General features: G+C 42.2%; 1 protein-coding gene and 1 long non-coding RNA gene across 4 annotated transcripts in view; one reads left to right on the top strand and one right to left on the bottom strand.

Annotated features, from left to right (window-relative positions):
- LOC143302885 (uncharacterized) overlaps positions 1–26,281 on the bottom strand; it is a 210,916-nt gene that overhangs the window by 114,629 nt on the left and 70,006 nt on the right. The window lies entirely within an intron of this gene.
- Positions 13,546–26,281, top strand: part of LOC117155664 (dipeptidase 1) — a 77,092-nt gene continuing 64,356 nt past the window's right edge. Inside the window, exons 1-2 of one of the 3 annotated variants that reach the window (XM_033331885.2) lie at positions 13,546–14,553; positions 15,548–17,670. In XM_033331885.2, the coding sequence (XP_033187776.1) occupies positions 17,546–17,670 (125 nt within the window). In that variant the 5' untranslated portion in view covers positions 13,546–14,553; positions 15,548–17,545. Of the gene's footprint in view, positions 14,715–15,547; positions 17,671–26,281 lie in introns of all 3 variants that reach the window. The other 2 variants (XM_033331886.2, XM_033331884.2) reach the window with 2 other exon arrangements.

Below are 26,281 nucleotides of genomic sequence, written 5' to 3'. Positions count from 1 at the left end.
TCTTCGCTGGCGAGCGAAAACAGATAGAAGACCGTCAAGAATAGAAACAGGATTTTGATGAAGATGAACTTAAATTATTAGACAACGTAGATTTTATTTTTATTTTACTTTTACAAACTTTCTATGAGGCTTCATCCGGACTGCTTTATAATCGATAAGTTACTTTCGAGATCTGTACGTAACTCGGATGAATTTTTATATTTTTAAAATTACGGGAAGAAATCTATAATCAATTCTTGAAGAAAAGAAAATTATTTTCTATCGTCCAAGGAATTCTCGATCCTGAAATAATGAACTGATATTCCACGAACACCGGTGGGGTCCCTTTAGACGATCGGGAGAATCTTCCTATATGTAGAATATAGAAACTATTCCTTTGTGAGTTTTCTGAAACCCTCACTCTCGAACACATGTCACATACTCATATCGTCAGTCACGAAAGTCCCTCGTGCATCTTATAACAAAACTATTTTTATTAAAATAAAACTTCGGAAAACTTCATCGTAAAGCTAGCGTCTTCTTTGAGAAGAAAATCTAATTAAGAGCCAAATTAAACGTAAACTAAAGTTCTTAGAAAATATTAACACAGTTGGTACAAACCAATTTTTCTTTCTCTTATCTGTTCGCGTATTTTTGTAGGATCATGTGTTTTACTACAAAACAGCTATTATCGTTTAATCCATCGCGTATTAAATATATATCCAATCGAAGAATAAAAATAAATCTTTTACAAGTGTACGAAAACTTTTACGATTACGCATTTCTACATACTTGTGATAATTCTACTTATGGATTTTCATTCATTCTCGCGTTCCGCGATGATTCTGAAGCGTCATATCTGATTTATTCTGGCGTACTTGCAAGCTTTTCTCTCGCACGTTTCATATAGTTCGTCGTTATAGAATGAATGGCAGTCTGGAACACAAATAACTTCGAGAATCGAAGAAAAATACAGAGGAGATCATTGGAAGCAATCTCCGACAAATTATCCAACTGAAGTTATATAAAAAAGGGATAAATGAAACGTAAGGATTCGCTAACGAGACGATAAGAACGAAGACGTCGAGATCGTTTCCTAAGAAAACCTTGCTATGCTTCACTCGACTTTCATTCGCAAACCTCTACTTTGTGACGACATGATTAATCTGCGGGGATAACAAGTAATATTATGCTCCGTTAAACTTTCAGATCCGTTAAACACACATAAGATGGCAGGAGAAAGTCGTACTCGGTTGATTATCATAGTAATTCTTTCAAGCATAATATTATCAATTAATTTCCATTGATTAAAGCAAAATATTACGGGTCAGTGGAGAAGAAAACTATTTAAATTTAAAATAGATTATATAACTTTAACACTATCTGCAAGTTACTAAAAGAATACAAAAATTCTCACGCTATAATAGAACATTAATTACTATCACACATATTGTTCGACCAACGGCATTTCTCGGCATTTGCTTTCATGTGAAAGATCATTTATCCTGATCTATTTTATAAATATCAATATCAGTTAGAAGTAGAAAATTTTCAAATAAATATGCGAATATTTTTCTTTCAACTTTTTATTCCTATTTCCCAAACTTTCTTACGAACCACGTTTCGATGATAATCGATCGTTCTCGTACTCGAGATTCTGATAATTCAAGAGCTACAGAATAACAAAGATGACTCTTGTTGTGTGAATACTATTTACATTACATAAAAAGACTGAAATATTTGACAAGAGTAACTATTGTTACGAACCAGTTAATTGAAGTTCTACCATGTTCCGAGTATATTAGATCTTGATCAACTATTCGCTAACGAGGCTCTAAAGTTTCGTTCAAATAATAACAAAAAGTAATTCGGCGATTGGTCGTCCCTCTCGGTTCTTGTTTTATCTTCCGCCGGTTAAATAATTCCACAACTTTGTTGTAGACCGTATTATTATTTCAACTAAATGGTTGATGTAGGCAAAGGGCACGATAAACGCAAACACGCCAGTTGGAAACGCGGAAAACTTTTCCACGGAACTAGTGGCGGTATCGGGAACGAGTTCGCCGCGCAAAACGCTAATATTTCGAGGCCGAGTTTGATCTTGTTTCGCGACCTCCATCGAGACAAAAGGCAACTTTCCGTATAGAATCAAAAAGCCTGGCTCCAAGTAATTTCGACGCGTAGATTATTTTCCATATCCATGCTCTTTCTTTCCGCGATCGCACGGCGCCCCGTCACGTCGTCTCATTGCGACACCGCGTAATTTTCCAGCCAACATTCGATATCCTTCACGAATCAATTTCTACCATCGAACCGTCCATTTTCATTGGGAAAATTTCAATGCGTTTTGTCGCAGTGCGTGTCCGTTTCTCTTGGCATCGCTACTGTGTACCTTATTTGATATTACGTCGACCAAAAAGTTTCTTTCGTTTTATAAGAAAACAATGGATGCACAATATTTTCAATTTTATATTATTTTATCGAATTACGTATGATCCATTTTGTTTCATCAAAATAAAGATCACAAAATACGACAGATTAGGTTTCATGTTTGTCTAAAGATGCGTTGTTGTAAAAGACGTGTCTGTAAAAGAAAGACACTTTTCGGACAACCTAATACAACGTAATTTCGTAAGAGTGAATTTATGAAAGAATAATAATCGTGGCGATGTATTTATGCAGAAATACTTTACAAGCATAATTAAAGAAATGAAATTTCGTGCACTATATATTACGATATATATAACATGATATATTTTCGCGTATCATGCGCATTTCTTTGTTTTTAAATTTCCCACGCGAATGATAGAAATATCGGGTAAAAAGTACAAATATTTGCAGTCTAATAGTTAATTATACATCGGAATTGTGAATAAAAGACCATGAGGAAAAATGAACGTCAAATTCGCCACGTTGATGTCAGAAGTGGAATTCAGATTCGGAACTACGTGTGTAATTTGAATAACGTTAAACAAATAGTGTAGAAAAACAAGCAAAGCCTCTGTAGTAAATTCGGAAATATTCTTATATAACTATTATTAATCTCAAAGAACCATTTTCAATAATATTATCGCTGGAAATAAATGCGCAGCATAGATAGAGTTAATCTATCGCCCTAAAGAACACCTAACGATCCGTCGGCAAACTATGAAATTCGCGAAGAGAGAGAAGCACTCTTTTGAAATTAGAAATTCAAATATCTGACATTTCGCACTTATTTGCACGAGCGGCGAAGAGAAATTCAACGAACACGTACGAATTCGTGCCTGCTCGATCTTTGAGAAAATTATAAGAACGTTCCTTTCGGCATCCAAGAGAGCAAGCGAGGGGGAGGGGGGCGGAGGAAGCTATGTAGAGGATCGAAGCGAAGCAGAGGAGGGCATCGATTTTCCAAGGAAATTCGCAAAACTAGAGATGTCTGCCGGCGAAATGGGTTAATAAATCGTTCGTCGCGATAGATCCCTGGGAACCAGGCGGAAAGAAACGAGGAAAAGAGAGGAGGTTAACAAAAAGGAAGAATAGAAAGAAAAGAAAAAGGCTGATGGCCGCAGACGCCATCTTGGGATTTAAATTGGTCCGGCAGGTTTATCAGCATGCATTGGCCGGCGCTAGAAAAGCATTCTAGCAAGCAACGTTCCTTCTCTGGTTTGAGCTTCCTTACAGTATAGAAACACGGAAGATAAGCCGGATCCGTCCGATTTTGTGGCACCGAGAGAGAGTTGAGTAAATCGTGGCTCGAATGAAGACTCGAGAATCGTTCGAGTGTCGCGTTATGTTCGACCAATTTACCAAGTCGAATCCCTTTCCTGAATTTTTATCCTTTCTTCTTCTCTTCTCACCGTTAGTCGCAGATTATACCGTCCCTTTCTATACGAATCTTCGTTCGAAACGACTCTTACCTGACGATACCTCGATTACTTTTGGTCGAATGTTTATCGAGTATTTGCTCATCACCGTCGCAATTTCTGTTCCCGCAGGGCGCCTCGTTAAAATCTGATGGACGATTTGCACGCGATGCGATCCCCGTTGCGCCTGCAGCCGCATAACCGAAACATTTAACAACCCGTGTCGTCGTAAAACGATGAAAAATGCGTCGCTGTGCGTGCGCCGGATACACACGCCTTTATCCAGGAATCGCTAGCACGCTCCAACGATCGTTGCGAAACAAGCGACAAGACGCGAATCCATTTTAGTTTATGTCGACCCGATTCTCTACAAAAATTGTTTACCCTACGAATAGAAATATTGGACACTTTGGACACGAGAAAGATTTACAGAACGAATTAGTCTGAATCGTTGTTACGAGTTTTCTGTAAGTCAGCCAAGATATCGTACAAACGGTCGTTCACGAAAATACATTACATCTATAATTCAACAAGCTATCAACGGTTTAAGAGCTTCTACCTGAAAGGAGCATTCTTCTTCCCATAGGGCCCATGTTTTAGGATGGTTAACAAAGAGACAAGACGGAGGTGAAAAAGAAAACAGGACATGGGGCGGCAACGAAGAGAAATGAAGGCACGAAACTAACGAACGTCTGCAAGTACCGTTCCATGCAAATGTTCGACAACTGTTAATCGCGAGGAACCCTGTTAATCACCCTGGAATACAGTATGAGTCTTGGTCCTTTGCGAAATACATATACATATACGTGTATAGCTTCAAAGCTTACCGAGTATCTTGTAGTCCATTCCATGCTAGTACACTGCCTCACGAATGTATTTCGACTTATCATAGAAACGTTCTATGGTCCTCATTGAAACTACAAGATATTTGATTACAGTCATATGCTTAGTAGAAAGTTAGTTCACGTTAGTTGTTTCTATCAGGTTGGCAACTAAGGTGGTCATTAGTCATTAGGTGGTATTGACAAAATCCACAATCACTTAGTTGCCAACCCGATATATCGCTGATTCTTCTTCGACGTACAAAGATTATAGGAGAAGTATACGATAGGTCAGATCTTTCACTTTTCAGCTTCAATACATTGTCGATTGATCTTGCGTTATCAAAATCCGTCTTTTATTCGATATCGGAACCAAACACGTGCTTCTTCATTTTTTTGAGACGTCACTGCTAGCGTTCCTGCTAACCGCACGTCTGATGAAATCACAAGAGAAAATGTGGAAGCGAGCGAAGACGCGTGAAATTGAAGAAAGAGGAGAAAAGAGGAAAAAAAAAGTGGCGAAAGGAAGGGTGGAAGATAGGGGTGACTGGTGATACCATCCGATCTAATTCCAAAGGGTTACGTTCGACGTGGCAGCCTGCTCCGCTGTAGAATTTTTACCCGCGACCAACGGAGACGAGGAAGAAAGAAAAAAGAAAAGGAAAGGGATGTGGAAAAAGTGCAGTCAGGAAATCGGATCTGTGCCACGAAAAGGAACTTACCGGAAGTTCCTCTCGCGCTGTCTTCTCTCTGTTCCCTTTTATCCCTTCTCCGCCGGCCGCCGCTATCTTTCTACGAGCAGTGTTTCCGCGAGAGTAAATTCATTTTCAGGCACGAAGCGGCCCGGTTTGAAAAAATCTGTCGCGAGGTGATTTGAATTTAAGAGTTCGCTCGTGAAATCGTATTACGTCGTGGCATCGCGGCGCTGGCCACTCGAGGAAATCGGAAATAAACGCCGGTGCACATTTCTCTGTAAGAAAGAGAGATAAAGGGGATCGGTGAAAGAAGCGAGATAGGCTCTAGCCGGCAAGAGAATCGGAAATGAAAAGAAACGACGCTTGCCACAAGAGCTCGCGTGATAAAGTGCACTACCATTTACGAGTATTACTGGTCACATCCAAAACACGATACGTGTCTGAAATTATTACGGAAGTGATTAATCGATTAGAACAATGTAGAATATGAACGAAATGAGAATCTGGGATACGCGACAAAAATTACGGAGAGTATTATATGTTCGTCAATATGTATAATACACGATCCTTTGTTTCATCAAAACCTCGTTATGGATTCATTTATGAGTTGCGTAAGACCAAAGAACGACAAATACAATGGAAAATATAGCGATATCGTACGAATATATAAAACTCATCGGTGATGGAAAAGAATATATATATAGTTATACAATGGTTTAATTGCGTTATTGATAATTGATACGAGATGAAAGTGAAAAAAGATAAATACTTCACATGCGCTTTAAAGCTGTCGAGACTCGTAGTATCGCAACGAGACGGACATAAATTAATGAAATTTCCCTTATTGCATCGCAATCTAATCTATTAGAATTAAAATTTCGAACGACACGGAATGAACAAGGTGTATCTCGTGTTCGCTTCTCGCTATTCTATTACAGTTTCTGATGATACTTTAGCGAATACGAAAGGGCTTCTTGTTACACGACACAGGCCGTGCGATAGCTGGAGCACTCGACGGAAATGGTCGATGGATGACGCCGATCGAGTCGAGAGAGCGCGTACTATCCGAGAGTCGGCAGAAGTTAGAGTTGCAAAATTAATTTGAGGCGAAGTTTGCTAGAAAGTGAAGGAAAGCCGGAAGAAAGTTGAACCGAAGGGATGAGACCGGTGAAGAAGGCGCGCTTGGTTCCTATAGTTGCATAAGGAGAGTGCAAACCAGCGGTGATGGTCAAGTTTCAAGCACTCCCGCTCGCTTTTTTCTCATCTTGGCGAGTTGACAAGCGATTCAGTCGGCAAATACTTTAATTGCATAAACCACGGTGAAACGATCTCGCCAGGTAATGGCAAACTATGGCACGCTTAAGTCGTCGGTCTTCTTCCGGTGCTCTTCGCGGCGCGCATATATTTGCAATTTCCCACCCGCCACACCGTTTTATTATTCTCTTTTCTCTCCCTTTACCCAACTTTTTCTACGACAGAGCGTCCTTGAACGAACGACAGACAGCCAGTTTCCAACTTGAACCCGATGTCAAGGGTGGCTTTTCAGAGAAAAACTGGAAATTAGAGAGATGCAGTGCCAGCGGCGGTCATTCGCTCGTAGCGGAATTACACAAGTTTTTCGGCGGATTATAGCCGTGTCTAACGGGACTTTCTCCCGTACTTTGCTCACGACGAATTTCACTGCGCGTTTTTCCACGACACGGGGAAAAAACAGCTTTGTTACTAACGTCTAAGCCGGATTCTCAGCCTCTGTCCCAAACCCCCCCCCCTCCCCGCTTGCTTCTCGCGATCATATCTACGGTGGCTCGGCTTATTCTTGATACGATACGGTACTCGATAAATCACGTCAATCTGCATGCATTTGCAAATACCGTGAGCAAGGCTCTTTTTTATCGTCGACATTATTGAACTAACGACCGGCGCAACCATTAAAGGAGAGGAGAGCCACCAAGACGCCATTTGAGCCTGTCGTTGACCTAGCCAGCAGCGAGCCACTTATAATAATGATGTTCATGAAAAAACCACAGAACGAGAAGCACTCGGGCACTTTTAATAGCCGTACGATTTAATATATTCCGTGTGTTTTAAATTCCAAGCTTAAAAACTTCCCGCCGGGTCCTGTGCGCCGTGCCGGCACGAACCAGAAAAAACAGGCCAAGCTAAAGCTGTACTCCTCGATGAATGAGAAACAAAAACCGAAATGCGGCCATAATATCTAACAATTAAGAACCCTTTTATCGTGCCTGAGGGACTGTTATTCAGTCGTCGAGCGGTCGCTAGAGCGGACGAACAAAAAGAAACGTCGCCGCGAGAAAGGCAAAAGCGTTGATAGAAAGAAAGACCTAGGCGAGGAGAAAGGTTACTTTCTTTCGGACCGCAGTTTGATAAATACCTCGCCGGCAAACGATCTCTACCGGTTACACAAATCTTTTTTCCATCGTTCTTTCGGGGAATGCAGTTCCGGCAAAAGGAAAATTACCCTCTTGGTGCAATCGTAAACAAATTACTCTCGGTATCTAGCGGATTCTTTACGCGTTACGAAGGGGCAGAAATATAACTCGATGGTAACTACGAGTCCCTTGGTACTCGTGCTTCCTTGTATGCGTTTTGTTCGTGCGCGTCTGTGCCTCCTCTTTCTTTTCGATAAATCACGCTTCCTTTCTAAGCACGTTAATCCCGTGCCAAGAAATTCGGCCAATAGGCGCGTTCAACTCGCGCGTTCGACTGACGCACGCGTGCACGAGCCGACCCTGAAAATCTTCCCCTGGCTTTTTTACGCTTGTAACAACGGACCATCGGCAGGAATCCAGCAAGTATTTATCGATAATCGATCGCCGGCAGTTTCATTCTCTTCCGGCTCGTCTCGCTCCTGATATATATGTCTACTTTCTCTTTCTTACGCTTTCTACGCCAATTCTCCGTCTTTGTCGATGTCGCCAGGTCGCTCGGCCAGTCTGGCTCCCCTTTTGAAGGCTAAAGGTCCACTCGCAAGCGTAGCCAACCACTTCAAGGAAAATACCAAGGATCCTGTTTCAAGGTTTGCATAGCTTGCACGAGGCTCGTAGCGCAGCTATTCCACGTCTTGTACACAAGGTTACGTGTATAGGAGCTTAGACAGGTACTTGAGGAACAGGCTGCGTGCTTTGGGGTAATTTCTCACAGGTGCGGCGCGTCGACCCTGCCACAGACGCAATCTGGCACCTGCAACGACACACACGCGTGTGCATTGTACAGTCGCGTGTTTGTAGACGCGCCACGCCTCCTGTCTTCTCGTTTCGCGATCCGAGACCGGATAAATAATCGTATCACCACGCGTCCTGCCCTACGATCTCCCTTCATGTCCCGGCCAGCCTACAGAGAACGTAAGATAGAGTCAAAGATACAGACGAACGTAGAGAGAGAGAGAGAGAGAGAGAGAGAGAGAGATCTGCGTTCGATTTTCCATCCAGCGGATTTGCCTCTAGAGATTCGAATAACGTCAGTCAACGGCTCGTTCACTTGCCTGTTAAAGGTTCGCGTGTCAAGAAAAACATACACAATGTTATCGGTGAGCCGTTTCGATATCACGCATTGTTGGTAAGAAGAAAATTCAGCGACAACAGCAAGCTACTGGCTAACGAAAGAATAATTATTGCACGAGCGTACGGCGTTCGCCAGAAGCGGACGAATAATTTAACGAAAGAGAAAGGGCACGGAGAACGAGCCGTCGGAAGGCTGAAAAATCGTTCAAGCCAAGAATTTTCGATTACGATTATGCTACCGTTCAGAAGCATCGCCCGAAGGGAATCCGCCAAATATTCTCTAACTGCCACGGATAGGTCGATAAAATCGATATTGAATCGATGAAGCTAATGGTTGGTATCGCGTAACGTCGCTGATATCGTTATTACGCTGAGATCGCCACTTTGGGCGTGGACGCAGTTTAAACGATACGTCGCGTCGTTCAATCGCCCCCGCCGAATTCGCCAACTCCCGGAACACCTCTGCAGCACGATGCTGGTAACAGTTTCCCACCTGGATATTCGCGCCACTACTTTGTTTCGGATACAATGGCGTCGGTGCTGCTGCTCCCGACGTTGTCACACTTTTCGAAACGTGCTCGAAAAATTGATCGAAAAATAAGAATGCTCCGACAGCGGTGGATTCTTCTGACGGAAATATTTGATCCGACCGAACGTAACCCAAATCCAGACGCAGACCCAAGCTTAAACCAGCGGATATGAATTTCAATTTATCCAGCGAAGATTAGAGAGTAGCGTCACGCGAACCAGCGTTTCCTCAAAACTGTAAACCATCGTCTACCTGGTAATTTCCGCCGGATAAAATTGCATGCCTAAAGCGAGCAATCCGCACCGGCGCGGCGAGTTTTTTTATCACGTTAACGTGGCCTGATGTTGTCGTTATTACGCTGCCCTCGCTATTCTCCCTCGTGGACGCAATCTTGAAGGTGGAACGCCGTTACGTCCGTTCTGGGAACATCTAAATCTCGTCGCGACGCCACGCTCTGCAACACCAAAGGGCGTGTCAGTCACGCGACGACCGATCATCGTTACCACCGGATAAATTAACTTCACTCTGCACCCTATAATTTTATTGCCAAGTCGTACGTATTTTTATCGGACGTTTGCGGATATCGTAATCAGCTATGTTAATCGATAAACACGATCGAGAACGTCAATCGTACATCTCTTGCCTCTTTTTAAACGTGAATTTCAGAAGAAAAGTTTAAAAGCAAAAATAATTTACGAGATCGCTATATGTATACATATAACGGAGAAAATTTAGAGCCAGATCATTTCAGGGAAAAATCGGTTTGGTGAGAGATACGCATCGACGACTTACTCCGATTTCGTAAATTCTAATTACGCTCACGTACGCTCTGACACGTGACAGTAGATTTATCTCGAGTAGAATCGGTCATGAGATGGTTCTATGGATTTGCGAATGCTGGGCTTTGTTCCTCTTCCTAGCGTTTTTCTTCTTGATAACTGCACGTTGTTTAATATAACACGATGCAATATCGTTTAGGACGAATTTGCTGGCGCAGATGTTTCAATCTCTCGTTCAGGCGAATGTTTCGCGTAGAAAAATATCAATTCAGCATTTACGTTTCGCTGATGTTTCCTACAAACTTGACCAGGATAACTAGCTTCAACTTTCGGCTAACAGCGGTCCGATGACTAGAAACGTTCTCAGAACGATCTCACCAGGCTAATGTAATTATTATTAGAAGAGTACCGTGTACATAGTCGCACATAGTTTGCAACTGTTTCTACTTCGAACGACCTGTAATTCGCTGTACGCGAATATAACTACGATCGGGACGTGCAGTCGAACAGGATCGGTATTTGCATGGAACTTTTTTTATATCGTTTTTACATCCCTGATCCGTCGCGCGAAACGAAGTCCGAATCGATACTACGATAACATTCCCAACACACACACCAAAAAAATGCCGAAATTCCCTGCAACGAATCCGGTAACTACGTTTCGATCATTTAGCCAGCAACATTGTGTCAAAATCGAAGATACGAAAATACGCGCCATTCGGGTCGTATCGGAATTGCGTGAACGATACCAGCTGCTCGATTATTCTATCGTTCGTCCTTTTTTACTCGATGGATTCTGGTTATTCCATACGATATCTCATGAAAGTATTCGAACAATATATTTTACGTGCCTTCGAATAGACGAAATCTTACGAATATATTCTACGTGCTGTACGAAGTTTTTTGAAACACCAGTACTGTAAGAAGGCGGAACTCTTACGATTAGACTGTGAAATTTTATGAAAATTCATATTTTTGGGGACATGAGTGAGAAAGTAGGAACATCGGTAGAAAATTAATTTTACCTACCAAGTATTGTAGAAAACGCTATACTTATTTTTGTATATCGTGTGCATCTTGTGCAATTCCCTTTCAAATTCCCTGTAAATGCACAAAAACCTGCACTCTAGTTATTATTATGTCGACGCTTTCTTTCCTTCCAGATATTTTACATCAATCTCAAGATATTTATCAAGATTATCAATGAATTTCGAGATATTTTATATAATAAAATTAAACGACAAAATTTTATTACAATCATATATAATAAAAGTACAAATTTTCTACGATGAAACGTTAAAATACCTTCGCCAACTACTGTACGCTACCAACTCAGGATCGAAAATTACGATACACCCTGTATCAGGCTAACCTATTCGTGTTACAATGTTGCGTTTCCTATTCAGACGCGCGCCATTTATACTTCTCACGCCACGTCCAGCGATAATCGAGTGTCGTCGCGTCAGGGTGAGTCGTTTCGTTGGATCATCGCCAGTCTCGACGAGACTGTGCTGCGCAAATTGCATCTGCTCGAGCACGCCAAATTGACCATGAGCCGAGGAAAAAACCGGCGATTCGGGAAACGTAAAGTACCAGCCGTTTCCGGTGCGCGTGATCTCGTATGCAGCCTCGTTTCATCATCGAGTCACCGTCGTCGTTGGGACAAACAGACGATCATCGCGGCGGACGCGATTTTACACGTGCATTTATACGACGAGTATTTCCGACTAGACCAGCGTTTTCCACGCGCGGACTAGCGCCGTTTCTCCTCGTTAACACCACGCGATAATAATTATTCCACGTCGTACCGGTAATTACACTCGGAATCGCGACCAAGCAGCCAGATAGTCGGACAACGGGAAAAAAAGGGAAAATCTGCAGCGTGAATTTTTCTGTTCGGCCCCTCGACACGGCGTTCTACTTTCGGCTTTTTAATGATTTTCGATAAATTCGTGGGGCCGGCTTCGAAATAACGATCGAATCCCGGTAACCAGGCCTCTATAGCCCATTTGAAATTCATATTCCCCGGGGACGATGGTATTTCACAGCTAGTGGAACCGACCTTGTGACATTGATGGGATTAATTATGAATTTTCGAAAGGAGCTTCCGATCGGCGAGGAATTGACCCACGAAACCGGAACGAACATGTACAAGGGGTGATTGATCGACGCGTATTATTGCGCGTGTTACGCGATAATCGAAGCTCTTAGCCGAAACATCGTAATTTTGTTAATTAAGTCGTGATCGTGAAGCGAATCGAGTTTTCCAGTTTCCTGAGTGTCGTGTAATAGCGGAAGGCAGACGACGACAACGCGGAATACACGAGCCTTCACAGCCAGGCAAATGCGGATACATACACGTTAAACTGATTTATGGTCGCGACACCTTTTCAAAATTTGCATTGGTCCGGCCGTGAGACGAATGAACGTCCTGCTGACTGGCAGCGTGTGAAAGGAGCAGAGAGGAGGAAACAGAGAGGAATAGACCAGGGAACGGTTAAACCAGGCTAACGGAATAAGCAGTAACTTGATAGAAGCGACGCGATGACTGAAAAAGTGTATTCGCCAGGTGGATCCGTACACTTCTGAAGAAATTAGATTCATCCCGTGTAACCACCATGGCTATTGATTTTCAGGGTTTCTTATATGTCAACAATGTCTCTAATCTCAGATTAAAAGAGAGACAAGAATAATCAGAAAGCGAGATTATCCCTTAGCTTCAAAGGTTAATTCTTGAACATCTAATCTTGACTTGGTTTTTCACAGTTAATTTAAATCTGATATCTGGTATTCATTTCCCATTATTCCAAATATAAATAATTGTATCGTGTAGAAATAAGAAATAATTTCAGTATATTCGCAGTGCGTCAAATACTTGTGTAACTTTTACAAAATGCATATTTTGCAGTAAATATTCTGCAACCCTTATGTAGTTCGTTATACCTTTGCCAGTTTGTTTCAAACTATACCAAGATAACCGAAACAGTCCTGTCGCGTTACAATGCTAACGAAGTTACACAAACTTTTATGTAGCACCCATCCATAAAAGTTTTCCACGTTAAGTGATCAAATACTTTCGTGTCTCGTTCTATATACATATATTCTACGTCATTATAGCCCACCTACAATACTAATAAAGCATCCTGTGTTCAAGTTCAATCGATAAAAGGGGGTGACAAAAATGAAGTTTTTTATTACACCAACAAAAGTCTAGCATTAATGAATATTCTCTCCAACAGAATCATCGACAAGCATCAACTTCCATGGATCAGCCTGCCATAAAACCAAAAATAAAGCAGCGAAGAAGATCGACCACGAAACCCTTCGTCTGTGAAACAATTCGTCGAAAAGTCGGTCGCATATCGTGGGCTAAGCCGTAAAAAAGGAATCAAGGCGACACGATCCTCTTTACGGGGCTGTAAAGCAGCGACTGGCTGTTGGTTGGTGGCGAGATCGCACAAAGAATATCTAAATCGGCGTAACCGTGACGCCGTCTGCTTTCCTCCCGAATTCTTGTTGCCAAAATACACACACGTGCATTTGCAGTATTAGGATTAGGACACTTGTGAAAACTTGAATACATAATTCGCATAATCTCGTGTTGTACTCGCTTCGTCACGAAACAAACTTCTTTAGTAATCACACAGTCCACTCTTTCCTTTCTGCTACATCAAAAGCTGCGAATAACGAGCTGCTCGTGCGAGGATTTATACAACAAGTCGCGTTCCGTATGAAATCAGCAACTGTCCTAACGCTCGTAAGCGGAAGCGTACGTAAAAGGACGAACGAAGGCTGAAATCTACTCAAAAAAGCATGCCAGATCGCGCGTTATAATTACACAACAAAGTTCTTTAGCAATCGTACAGTTCGCTCTTACTTTTCTGCTATATCAAAAGCTGCGAATAACGAGCTGCTCGTGCGAGGATTCGCGACGCAACAGTCGCGTTTCGTACGAGATCACCAGGTGTCTTAATACTTACGAACGAGAGTATACTTAAAAGAATGCTCCGATTAGAAACGATTCGAAAAAGCTTGGCAGATCGCGCGTTCGTCGACCGATGTGCCTATATGCAGACGGCCGGCAAACAGAGGAATACGTGGGATCGGAATACGAAGTGTCGAAGGGGATAGCGGGTTCCGGAAGAGAAGGCAGAGAGATAGGGGAGCGGATCTCAATGGAAGAGAGGACGATCGTAGAGAGGTACGGGAGCGCCTGCGCCCTCGGCTATACCGAGTTTCTGCGTACGTTTCCATCAGTCGGGTCTTCAACTCCGGACCGCGAACAACCAGTGATCGGGGCCGCGTGACTTGGACGCCGTGCTAACACCCTCTCACAGACCCCTTGCAAGAGGATCAACGACGCGACGCGCACCGGAAACAAAAGGTTCTCCAGTGAAAGTTTCGATCTTATACCGGTACTGTCCGTGCTTCCGTTTTCCCAACGATTTACGCGGCGAAACTTCCGTTCCCGATTGCGGTCCAAAGTTTCGCGAACAAGTTTTCCGCAGAACTTTCACACGCGCTTTCGCCGCAACCAGAATTTTTGTACTTCTCTTTATCTCTCTTTCTCTCTCTCTTTCTCTGCTACTAGTAATTTTACACGGTACGCAATAGCGAGCATTGTTTTTTACGAGCCACGCTTGTTCTCCAATTGATGCTCCATTGCAAGTGGTTCACGCGCGACGAAGAACTAATCGGAAATTAACGAGAAAATGCTTCCGATTAGCAATTGAAGTAGAACGATTGTTAATTGAAATTGTGATCGGGGAAGCTTCGTAGTTTCATCGGCTGGATTTCGGTCGTTTGTAAATCGTAAAGCAGAGTGATCTCGCGTTATTTAAAAATTATTTAAAAATTCACGGCGAAGGATGAATCTTGGGAAGCTAGACGAGCCACGAGATCATTGGTCACCTTGTGAAGGAGGATCAAAGGGCGTGATCGTTAACGCCGTTAGCGCTAATTAATCACCTGTCATACAGATAAATATCGTGTATCACGCTGATAACCGGTTACGAAACTATACGACCATGTATGCCGATAATTATGAACAGGCTAACTCATTAGTCGCAGTCGACGTTAACGGCCTCGTTGCAAACGGCGTCGCCTGTTTCCATCGCGTTCCTCTAAGCCGTTCAATTGTTAATCGGATTCATACTCTGTGATACCGTACGAAAAAACGCGACTACGCGGTAATTGCCTTTGAGAGCGATTAGATTCCTTCAGAATCAACGAATCGAAATAGAGCGAGCGACAGAGAGAGGGTGAGAGCGAGAGAGAGAGAGAAAGAGAGAGAGAGTGACAAAATTTCAAAAGCGTCAAACGATAAAATCCTCGCGTGTTTCGACCCTCAACTCTTTTTTTCCATCCTCGGATTGCAGTAATGCATCGTTCGACTGGAAGCCTCTGCGGAACGATCGTTCGTTCGGTCGCGTGGAAAACCTCATGAGAGAGAAGATCGTGCACGCGGACGCAATCAAAGAGACTGGAAAAAAGGTATCCGCGTCGGATTGGACGATCCATCATTCGCTACTGGTGTTGGCTGAACCAGAAAGATAGGCGGCCTGATCGAGATAGAGGGAGAAGGAGAGACAGAGAGAGAGGGAGAGAAAGAGAGAGAGAGAGAGAGATAGTGCAACACGCAAACAGGAGGAAACCATCCTCCCCTAACTCGGAGATTGCGTAATTAATCGCGAGACTTAATCGAGTACCGAATTAATTGGGACAGATTTACGATCGAGGTCTGTGACAGTGGACCGCGATACCGTCGACGATCATGAAGTATCACCAGTGCGTGCAGATGACCGCGCGGCGGTCGCAAATGAAAAAGACCGCACGGGAGCGTGGTTCGATCCGACAACGTTAAAGGGACACGGATCGTACATCACCGTACCGTCCGGGAACACCGGTTCCACCCAATTCCCAAAAAGAAGACGATCGAGCAAAACGAGTTTTTCACGCTCGACCTGTTCGACCAGCCGGCTGTACGTTTCGCCTCTGCCTTGCCTGCCCATCTTTTCACGCTGCTAATTAATTTTCATCCTTTAGCGCACTCGTGGTAATCACGCGGTGTTCGACGACAACGGCCAATGACTGGCAGTGTTTTAAAAAATAAAATCACGAAGATCATCGCGAGTCGCGTGGTTCGTGGTAACGAGCTGGAGATACTCATCGTGAATTCGCGAGGCCAAATAATTTGGACAGAGTCAAGACCCTCGAGTCCCCAACGTGCTTCAACGTAATTAGCAAACAGTCGCCGCCAAGTGTTTCCGCGGGAACAGTTCAATTTCCTCGCAACATTCTCGCCCTAGGCCGAGATTCTGACCAAAAGCCGAGATCTGGTCGTCGAAGCAGGCACTGTGCAAATTGTAGCCTCCGAAAGGGCGGTTACCTGATTCCATCAAGCTCTTTATAACCTCTCGAGGACCATGAAGAACTGAGCCGATCGATGGGGACGAGCTTCGAAAGGTGATTCGGTGTGGCGATTATAGGAAGGAAAATTGGTGGTTGAATGTCTGTGAAAGGAAGGAATTGGCTACGATTTTCGAGATCTTTATATAAAGATTCGAGATGGAACGAGGTGGCCAGTTAAGTAAGAAAAATTCGATAAACGCGCATCATCGTTGAACCACGGGTTGAAACTTTTCGTTAAAAAGTGCATTCCTATCGGGGCCGCGCCACTGCGGGGAAATTAAAAGCAGTCGACGCGCATCCTGTGGCGAGCGGACGTAAAGATAAGAAGAGGACAGTACGCTGGTGGTTGTATAAAAAAAAAAGACAATGCTAAAACGCCGCCAGAAATGCGAGCAGAGAAAGAAGCAGAATAAACGATTCGTGGAACTTTTTTAACTGAAGTATCGAGTACCGAGAACAAAGTTAAATAACGGTGACATAAAAAGTTTATCAACAACGACCGCGTAGTTGAACCAACAAAAGACTCGCTAAGAAAGTTTGTTAACCGAACGATAACCCACAGGAATCTACAAAGATGTACGAACGCAAATGCCCAGAGGACAAACAGAAATTTAAGAAGAAAAAGATCTTATGATCTGCAACTGTCAAGAACGCTGTAGTAAAAGGTTAGTGCGACGATAATAGAACGGAATTCAGACGACGTTCTCGGATCTGTAACTGGACGATTGGAAATTTCGTGTTCGCTGAGAGTTACGTTCTACTGCCGACGAGTTCCGCGAGAATGAATCGTGACGAGTAAGAAGGGTGAGAAAACGGTAACGTCCGAGTGAAAAGGGGCCGAACACGACAAACGGGAAATTGTAGAATCGTTGTTAGGAGGGATATCCTGCGGGTGAGCCGGTCAGCCGACGGTGATGGCATGAGGACATTAGTAAGGAAGAGCTGCGGGTCCAGCGAGGAGGAGGATGAGGATGGTGGTGGGCGTGATGGTCCTTGGTCAGCTACTGACGAGGATTTTGCTCGCTGCCCACGCAGGAGATCGTCTCGCGGCAGCTCGCAGAATTCTCAGAGACGTGCCATTGATAGACGGGTGAGTAAAAGGAAATTGCTCTAAGATTACAATTTTATGATCTATAAATTTTTTACTACAAAAAAGAGAGAGAGAGAGAGACGCAATTTAAAATCGACAGCTCTGTACCATACGCAGGTAGCTTTTCTTGCGAAACAATGCTAGTTTCTGTAAATAAAGATTGGAGGATTTTGAGGTTCGATCTTGGGATTTGCCAATTTAACGGAGAAAGGGAGAACGACGAAGCTTGGGATCTGTAGGTTTTTAGGAGTTTACATAAAGTTTCACTAGAAAGTAGTACTAAATAGAAAGACGAGAAGAAAATCACATAAATGTAGGTCAGTATAGATTTTATAGATAGAAATACGACATATGGAATTAAGCTGACTTTCTTTTTAATATAGCGAATAGTGAACGTTATGTAGTACGTGATTATTAATTATTTTATCTGAACGATGAATATGTCAACGAGAATCGTGTATGCTAGTAATGTATGCCTAAATGGTGGATTATTTTAAATAGAACGATTGTTTAATCATTCGGAAGAAAATTTATTACGAGGCAAAAATTGGTACGCGTCAAGGATTAATGTAATGAATTTGTAATGCATTCGGTGAAATTAAAGGAAATCGATAAGAAGTTCGTGATGTAATAAATTAAATTTGTCACAGACGTCAACCATTTATAAGAATGGGCGACAATTTAAAACGGGAATAACTTGAACATCGCCAATCTGTTTTTATGCTTTATCGAATAAAATGTCAGTTCGTTCTCATTTCATATTTTTGTTACAATTAAATTGCGAATATTTATGGCTTTATAGAAAATATAAAAATTCGAGAAATATATAGAATGCATAGAACATGGAAAAATACCTAAAAAAAATATCTAAAGTATAGCGAAACAAACATCTACCTACATTTCATTTCCTTAATTAAATTAATAAGTAGAAATGTGAATCTACACAAGCATCTGCGTTCTAATTATAAGTTTTTAACAAAGGACTTACGAGTCTACGATTTATGTAACATCCTCTAACTATTATTTGTATAATATTCTAACACCGTTCTGTGTGAACACCTGAGTTATCCTGTATATCATGAAACAGCGTGATTCGATCGTAGTGAAACGATTACAAGTGGAATTTAAAACGAGGTATACATAAGCGAGTTCGCGTTTAGGGATGCTAACGTTGCCTGTAAAATCTACAGAGACCCGTTCCACCTCTCCAGCCCTTGGTACTTGAATTTTTGGCGTGCGTCTCATAAAATTGTTGAAATTTTAATGAATAACTGAAAACTCTAGTGTAATCGTTAACTCGAGTGCTCTATTGAAGCATCGCAAGGTACGAATTTATAGCCAGCGGAGAACAATGTCGTCGTAACGACGCGCATGGACGACATTCTATAGCCGAAGCATGCCTCTAATTACACCGGAATTAAGCTTGAAAGGAACGTCGTCCGTGTGTCCTGTCCAATTTGCGATCGAGCGTCGAATCGTCCGAAAACGCTTGCTTTTCCATCTCTCTACGGAGGGCCAAACTTTCCTTGGATTCCACAAACGAATCGTTTCTCAATTTCGTAGCCATACATCGTTGCCATCCACGAAATCGAATCAGTCGACGAAAGTTTATTTTCCACGTCACATATTTCTATCGTTCGGTTTTTTTGATCAACTCGTCTCTACTTTTTCTTGTTTCTCCAAATTGATGAATTTTGCCGAACAATGAAAAGGAAAAACGCGCGAGCAACCGCAGTAACTTCCTCGCGGGAAAATAGAGGAGCAAATTGTTTTTCGTTGGCGCGATGTAAAATTCGTTACGCTAAAATTTCAGCAACAAACGTGCGCCAGAGTTTCGCAGAAACTCGCCGATGACAAAAGAAACGATGGCACGACGCGATTTTTGATACGATCGACCGCGAAAACCTAACACGCTGCAACAACTCGCGCTCAATGCGCAACGTCCGTTCACCGCGTACGAACAAACACGCGGACAAGAACGTACAAGCGATGAAAGGATGGAATATGAAAATAGTATTGGCGAAGATATTTGATGACGATGCGACTTAAAATCGTTCCTTTATCTCCTCTGAAGGGAAGAAGAGCCGCGATTCGATTCGAAGAAACTCGAGAGTCGCGTGTTTTCTCAGAGGTAATGAGAAAGTTTCACGAGTGCGAAAGAAAAGACGTTAATGAAGGAAGAAAGAGAAAAGGGAAGTGGCGAAGCGATTGAAGAGAGGCGGCGAAGAAGGAGAACGCAAGGTGTGAAAGGAATAAAAGCAGGATGAAATTTATCTCGAGGATGGCCAGTGGCTATTGGTCTACCACTTTCTCAAGTTACTTCGAAGTAGATACGAATTTCCACTTCTCGTGGCTGTGAAACAATGCCTCGCGTCTCCTTTCGCTACTTCCATCCGTACACGTCCCAACGCCTGCCTTTGCGTATTTCGTTGGCACGCGACTCTATCGATGTCTCTCACCACTCGATAGCCTCTCGAATCGAAAAGCAACAATGATCCCTCGTCGTCGTAAAATTTCACTCGAATGATCCATCGAAACCAGGCAAAGATCCCCTCTGCTTCGAACAACCAACGGGAGTTTTCGTTCTTTCCACGGTGTGGTGCATTTGTAAACGTAGAAACAATTACAAAGCAATAAAAATTCTTTCGAGTTGCTTTGCACTTAGAGTCGAGACATAGTCGGGCCGACTATCGAACCGTCTATCGATGTATGCTTTTTTTCCTCAAAGTATAGATCTGTCACTGTCGTGCAACGACGTTTCTAGCGACCTGTCAAAAATAAGCCAACGAATCGTGGTAAAGACGAGAGAAAGAATGATTCTTTTGTTGGTGCAAATTACGGTCTTCTCTGCGTCAGCCCTGTCGACCATGGGCAAGGAGAGAGTCTTTCATCCCCTGGGTCGCGATAGAAATTCGAGAAGTCCTCGGACGTATCGTCTCTATAAAAGGATACCACCACGGGAGGAAATGGAACACGAACGATTTCGCCGATTGTCGACGACCCGAAGGCGATTCGTTACCGATAACGAGTGAAAGCCTCGTCGAGCCTATTGTGCCCTGTATAATAGTTTGCATTTTTCCTCGGCAAAGGCCACGAAAAGAGTTCACAAGGGCTTACGTAACAATCGCGCGATGAGCATCGCCCTGTTGTTCGCGAAACCGTAAAAATGGATGAAACCGTTCGTCGGAATTTTCGCGACTGGCCAATTCGTGTATCGTGGCCGAGCTTTTTCGTTCGTATGCGAGGAACGTACGCGGAAACAAAGAGTCGACGGTTGTGTTTCGCTTCATTAAAAAAAAAATATATATATGCGGCAAATCTCCGGTGACTGTTCTCTACGTTTTCATCTCGCTCTTCGATAAAAAGGACAAAATATTTTTTTTCATCAGGGTTATTATTACCGTGTTTCCGCATCGGATATTCAATTAAAACGTACACAAACGAGCGTTCGAGTGGCGACAATTCGCGTACGAGCCAAGGAGCCAGAACAGACCGGACAAAAATTCACGAACGTTGCTTTCTTCTGCGAAATGTTTAAGCTCCGTAATTATCGCTGGTTGCTTGTACGCCTATTAAACCGTGGTCCGACAACTGTTTGGTGAACGAAAGCGGACTCGCTTTTTCACCGGAAACGCGGAAAATATTCCTCTGCGAACCTGATAACTCGCTTGGACAGCAGCTTGTAATTACGTCGTTCAACGACTCTGTTTATAACGTTCATTGCCGTGCGGAAATATTTAATTACCTAGGCCGTTCCGTGCCGCTAGACCGCAAAAGGTGGGCCACTGGTCTTCCACTGGGAAAGAAAAGGGTGCAAAGCGGTTTCCACGTCACAACCCTTTTCAAATGTTCTTTTCGAGAGAAAGAACGTATGCACTAAGAGACTACGGACCATAGACGTTTCGGTCGTTTCAGATATTCGACTTGAGCGAAAGGCTCGCGAGGTTCTCACAAAAATTCCAATAATTTTCCAAATTTGCACCGACGCTATTAACCAAAATTGAACTCTTTCGCTGCGCTGTTAAGATTTGTAACCGTTGTATCGAATTACTTGTTTCAAAATCTACGGCACGATGGATCAAGAGATAAATATTAATAATTTATAGGTCCATGTGTTTTATCACTTGTTTTGTGATGTTACTGGATAGTTGACATTGAAATATTCAACACTTTAGACACTTTCCTAGCCAACAGAACTTTTTTTAATCCAACAGATCAATAATCCTGTCTTCGTCTATTAAAAAGGAAATACGAGACGTAGCTGATTTCTCAGATCAAAATTTCCTTCCCGAGTATATTTCAAAAACCTGAAATTTATGCATAATTGACGTAAATGTTGTTCGTAGCAACTGTTTCTATATTTCCTTTATAAAACGAAACATGATAATTATAATATAGAAAATCTGCGTGTAAGGCAACTTTTTCTCAAGTTTCGTCGTTTTAATGAACAGTGAGCAGATTAAGATCTTTCTGAAGAGTTTTAACAGAAGACAAAGTGACAGAGATCTTTTATACCGCGGAGCAACAAGTCTTTACCTTGAGTCATGAAGTAAGTTCGACCTAATCGGTGACTTTGATCGTGAAGATTGAAATCGTAGAGGATCGCGCACGAAGAATCCCACGACAAAGAGTAATATAGTCCGAACGAGTGAAAGCTAGTCGTTGAACATTACCATTCTTCTAGAGCACGTGATACTAACAGAGTTCAAAGTTGCGAGTTTATCGCGTCGACGTACGGTCGTATCCGCTCAACGGCGCATAAATATATAAGCACATGGATAACGTACATGCAGAACAGGGTGCAAGTAGCGTCCAGGATGATGCTTGAAGCTTAAAAGCAGAAAAGGAGATTTAGGTCGTCGCGGAGTTGGCCAAGTTCGCGCAGAATCGACGAAAGTGGATGGAGGAACGCCTATATGCCTGTCGAAGCCCGGATATAGGTCCGAGTTTACCTTGTTTATCTTTTTTTTTTTTTTTAATGGAAGAGAATATAAATTAATCCCTTAAATATGTATACGTGGATTGATCTAGCCGTAAGTAGTACGAGCTTAAAAATGCAAATTGGATTTCAAGTTGTAAATATAGTTTATCAAGTTATATATAAGCGAAGTCGATCAACTCTACTTCTCACAGATTTTTCAATTTTGGTATCCGATATATAATTAATGCTCGATTACTTAAAGACGAATTATTTGCTTCTATATAAATTAAGAAAATATTTAAACAAAGGAAATATTTAAAAGTAATATTGCGACGTTATTGAAGCTGATCGATACGGCTTCTGACGTTTGCTTTCAATTTTTCACTAAAATTACGCGGTAAAATCCCCTGTCTTCTTTTCTGCTTCGTAGTAATCACTATATGACAAGTATTACGGCTGAAATATTAATCTTAATTAACCAAACTACAGAGGAAAAATTAATTCTGATAATAACGAATTAACAACGTTCGCTCCTGACAAGTACTCGAACACCTTATTATCTCCTATTGCATGTGTATGTCTTATCAAATTCCTGTTTCCGCGTTCGAACTGCGCTTTTACTTTACGAGCCGTGTACTTTCCAACTTGATAAATTTTATGACCTCGTTATTTCTCTTATACCGCTAATGCGCGAATGATTTAAACTTCTACAACCTGAGGTTCATCGATTCCTACTAAAATTTGCGTTCAGAAGATAAATCAACGATAGAGCGCGGCAATGTCTCGAAAGAGATACAGACCTCATTATGCAGTCTTTGCCCGGTCAGGATCGGAAGAGGGCACATACGCGATTTGATATTCTCGACTGCACTCGACGTGATCGTAACCGTATTCGGAAAGAATGCGGTCCGCGACGCAATGATAACGATCGCAATAGCCATAGAGAAAGATTATCGAGACCGCGACACGTGAGACTACTCGACGTACGATAATATCGGCTCGCTATGGAAGAGAAATTTTCCCGGTTTCCGGAAGCTACGTGGAAAGTGCCATCGTAATGCAATCGAAGGTTTCTTCTAGCATGTGGCTCGCGCGTGCCAACGTTCCACTCGAAGAAGAAGAAAGAGAAAAAGAAGAAAGAAAGACGAAGAATATGCATACGCTATAAATCCTCTCATTCGGTTGGTGCATCGTAGCGAGGCTTTGCAAAGCGCTGTATTTCAAGTGTGGTTACCTATCGTGTACGTGGAGATCAGAGTGCAAGCCGAATATTCGCAGACTCACGCGAGCTTTTTTTCCCCGAAGTAGAAATTTATTCGTTAAAAGCGGTCGTTCTAGTTTAAGGAGCCGATACTCATACGTGACCCGTGCAGAAACCTCTTTTCCCTTTTCCTTTCTCTCCTTCCTGTCTCTTTCTTTCTACCATCCTCTCGTCCTTACCGGAGAAACGTTCGAAGCTCGATTTACTTTCGGTGCACTTTCAATCCACTTCAAATCATTCGTGTGTCGATTTGAAACGATTTTCTGCCAGTGTATTCGCGATGCTTCGCCGCTCCAGTTTCCAGACGAAAGGAAATTAGGAAATTGACGAGGAGCTCTCGCTCCCTCTTTCTTTATTCCTCTCTTTTTCATTTCTCTCGTTCGAGTAGCAAAAAAAAAAAAAGAAATTCAAATGGATACTACCATCGGTGGTACCTATAGAAGAGCAACACCTTTCGTTACCTTCAGGCGGTAAGGAGCGCTACCTTGAGAACAATAAGACAGTTTTCGAATTGTTTTTCCGACTGAAGGAAGTCTGCCAGGTCTATCGACGAAGGTATCTCGCTTTCGATTCGAAACAATGGCTTCTTTTTCGCGCGAGATCTCCTCGTTTTGTCCATAGAAGACACCTCGAGAAGAATTTACGACCGACTCTTATACCCTTAAGATTTTGATTGACTAATCGCAGAGTGGTAAAAACAATGATTCGTCCATTGTATACCTGTCACAACGACAAATCCTCGAACACGAAGTTAGGGCTTACAGTCAGAAATTTCACGAAGTGTCACACATCGACATCGATATAACCAATGCAGTAAAAAGTGCATGTCTAGATGTCGACTTACACGTGTCCATAGGTAGCAAGTTTTTCTTTTATTCTGCACACATCGGCAGATATTAGGTCGTCCGAAAAGTGTCTTTCTTTCGCAAACGTGTTTTTTACAACAGTGCACCTTCATACAAAGGTGAAACCAAGTCTGTGAAATGTCATGGTGTTTATCTCGACAGAACAAAATGGATCGTACGTAATTCGACAAAATAATATAAGACAAAAAGCGTTGTGCGTCTATTATTTCCTCATAAAACGAAAGAAACTTTCCGGACGTTCTAATAGAAAGAAAAACTCCAATACGATATTAAACGTTCTAAGCAAACGATTAATAAGATCAGCGACAGCGATTGTAAGAATCTGAGCGATCTTACGTGTGCAAAGAAGTTGCTCCATCAACTGCAAGAGTTGCGAACAGCAAATAGTTAAATTAGTCAACGCAAACAGCAAAGGTAGAACTATGTATTGTCTTGGTTTGTATTGGCTTGCACAACATTGTATCATATTAATCGATTAAGTCTAAGCATGTACGAATATTCGCACAAACATTAGACACCATCAAAATGAAATATAAAATCTGATGTAAGTAGAAAACAGTTGAAATATAGAAAAAGATGCAAAGAAACGTTTCATTGAAAAATACGAACCATACTTTTGCAATCGCTGTATGTATCATGTGTCTTGTAGATATTGCGAATATTATTTTCATGATATTCTATATCTTTCATAGAGAAATTGAATAATTGAATAGTATTTGCGTGAAATTAAAAAAAACTATCCCGGTGTATGTGCAATGAATTTTTTACGAGTTTAATTTAAAAAATCTGCTCACTCTGTGATAAACCCGATTCCTCCAGAAGGAAACAACCGCCGCGCTGCACCGGTTGTTCCGTATCGACACACGAGTTCTCTCCGTTCAATTTCATTCGGATAGCTGGCGGGCGTGTCCACTGGTTCGCCAAGGCGTCTGCTTCGGTTCCATTTAAAGATCGTGTGCAAACGCCAGTCGTTTCCACGATAACGACCAATGTGAAATATAAGCGTGCGCCTTTTGCCACTAGCCCTTTCCACCCGTCCGTTAATTCAGCCGATGTAATAATGTCGAGGGAAGTTTAAATTTTCACACGTGACTTCGTTCCACGTCGTATCGACCTAAAAATTTCGTGTAAAATCTACGTGTAAAATCTGGCGATAATCGTTCCATTCTCATTACCGAATTATCAACAAAAGGATACCAAAATATATTAAACTATTTAAGGTTCTTCCAGTCAAAATGTATCGATTCGTTTCATGGATATAAATAAGAAAAGAACGTAACACGATTCATTCGAAGATTTATTGAAGAGATATAATAGAAATTCGAAGTAGGGAACAATAAAGGATTTGCGGTTACTATGCTATAATGCAAGAACGGGTTTACGATCGATGCAATTACGATAGCCGGTTTAAAAACGTTCGCCGTTTCTATCGATAAAATACCGACGAAGAGTGATAAAAAATTCAGTGTATTATCCTAGGAAGTTCATTTTGATTTTATTTCATCTCATAAATCAATTGACTCGTCATATCAGTTCAACGCGCGTATTCAAATTTGTGTAATA

The sequence above is a fragment of the Bombus vancouverensis genome, chromosome 6 (genome assembly GCF_051014615.1).
Source record: "Bombus vancouverensis nearcticus chromosome 6, iyBomVanc1_principal, whole genome shotgun sequence".
NCBI lineage: Eukaryota > Metazoa > Arthropoda > Insecta > Hymenoptera > Apidae > Bombus > Bombus vancouverensis.
Note: the sequence above shows the minus strand (reverse complement) of the source record. Positions and strands in the feature narration are given on the sequence as shown.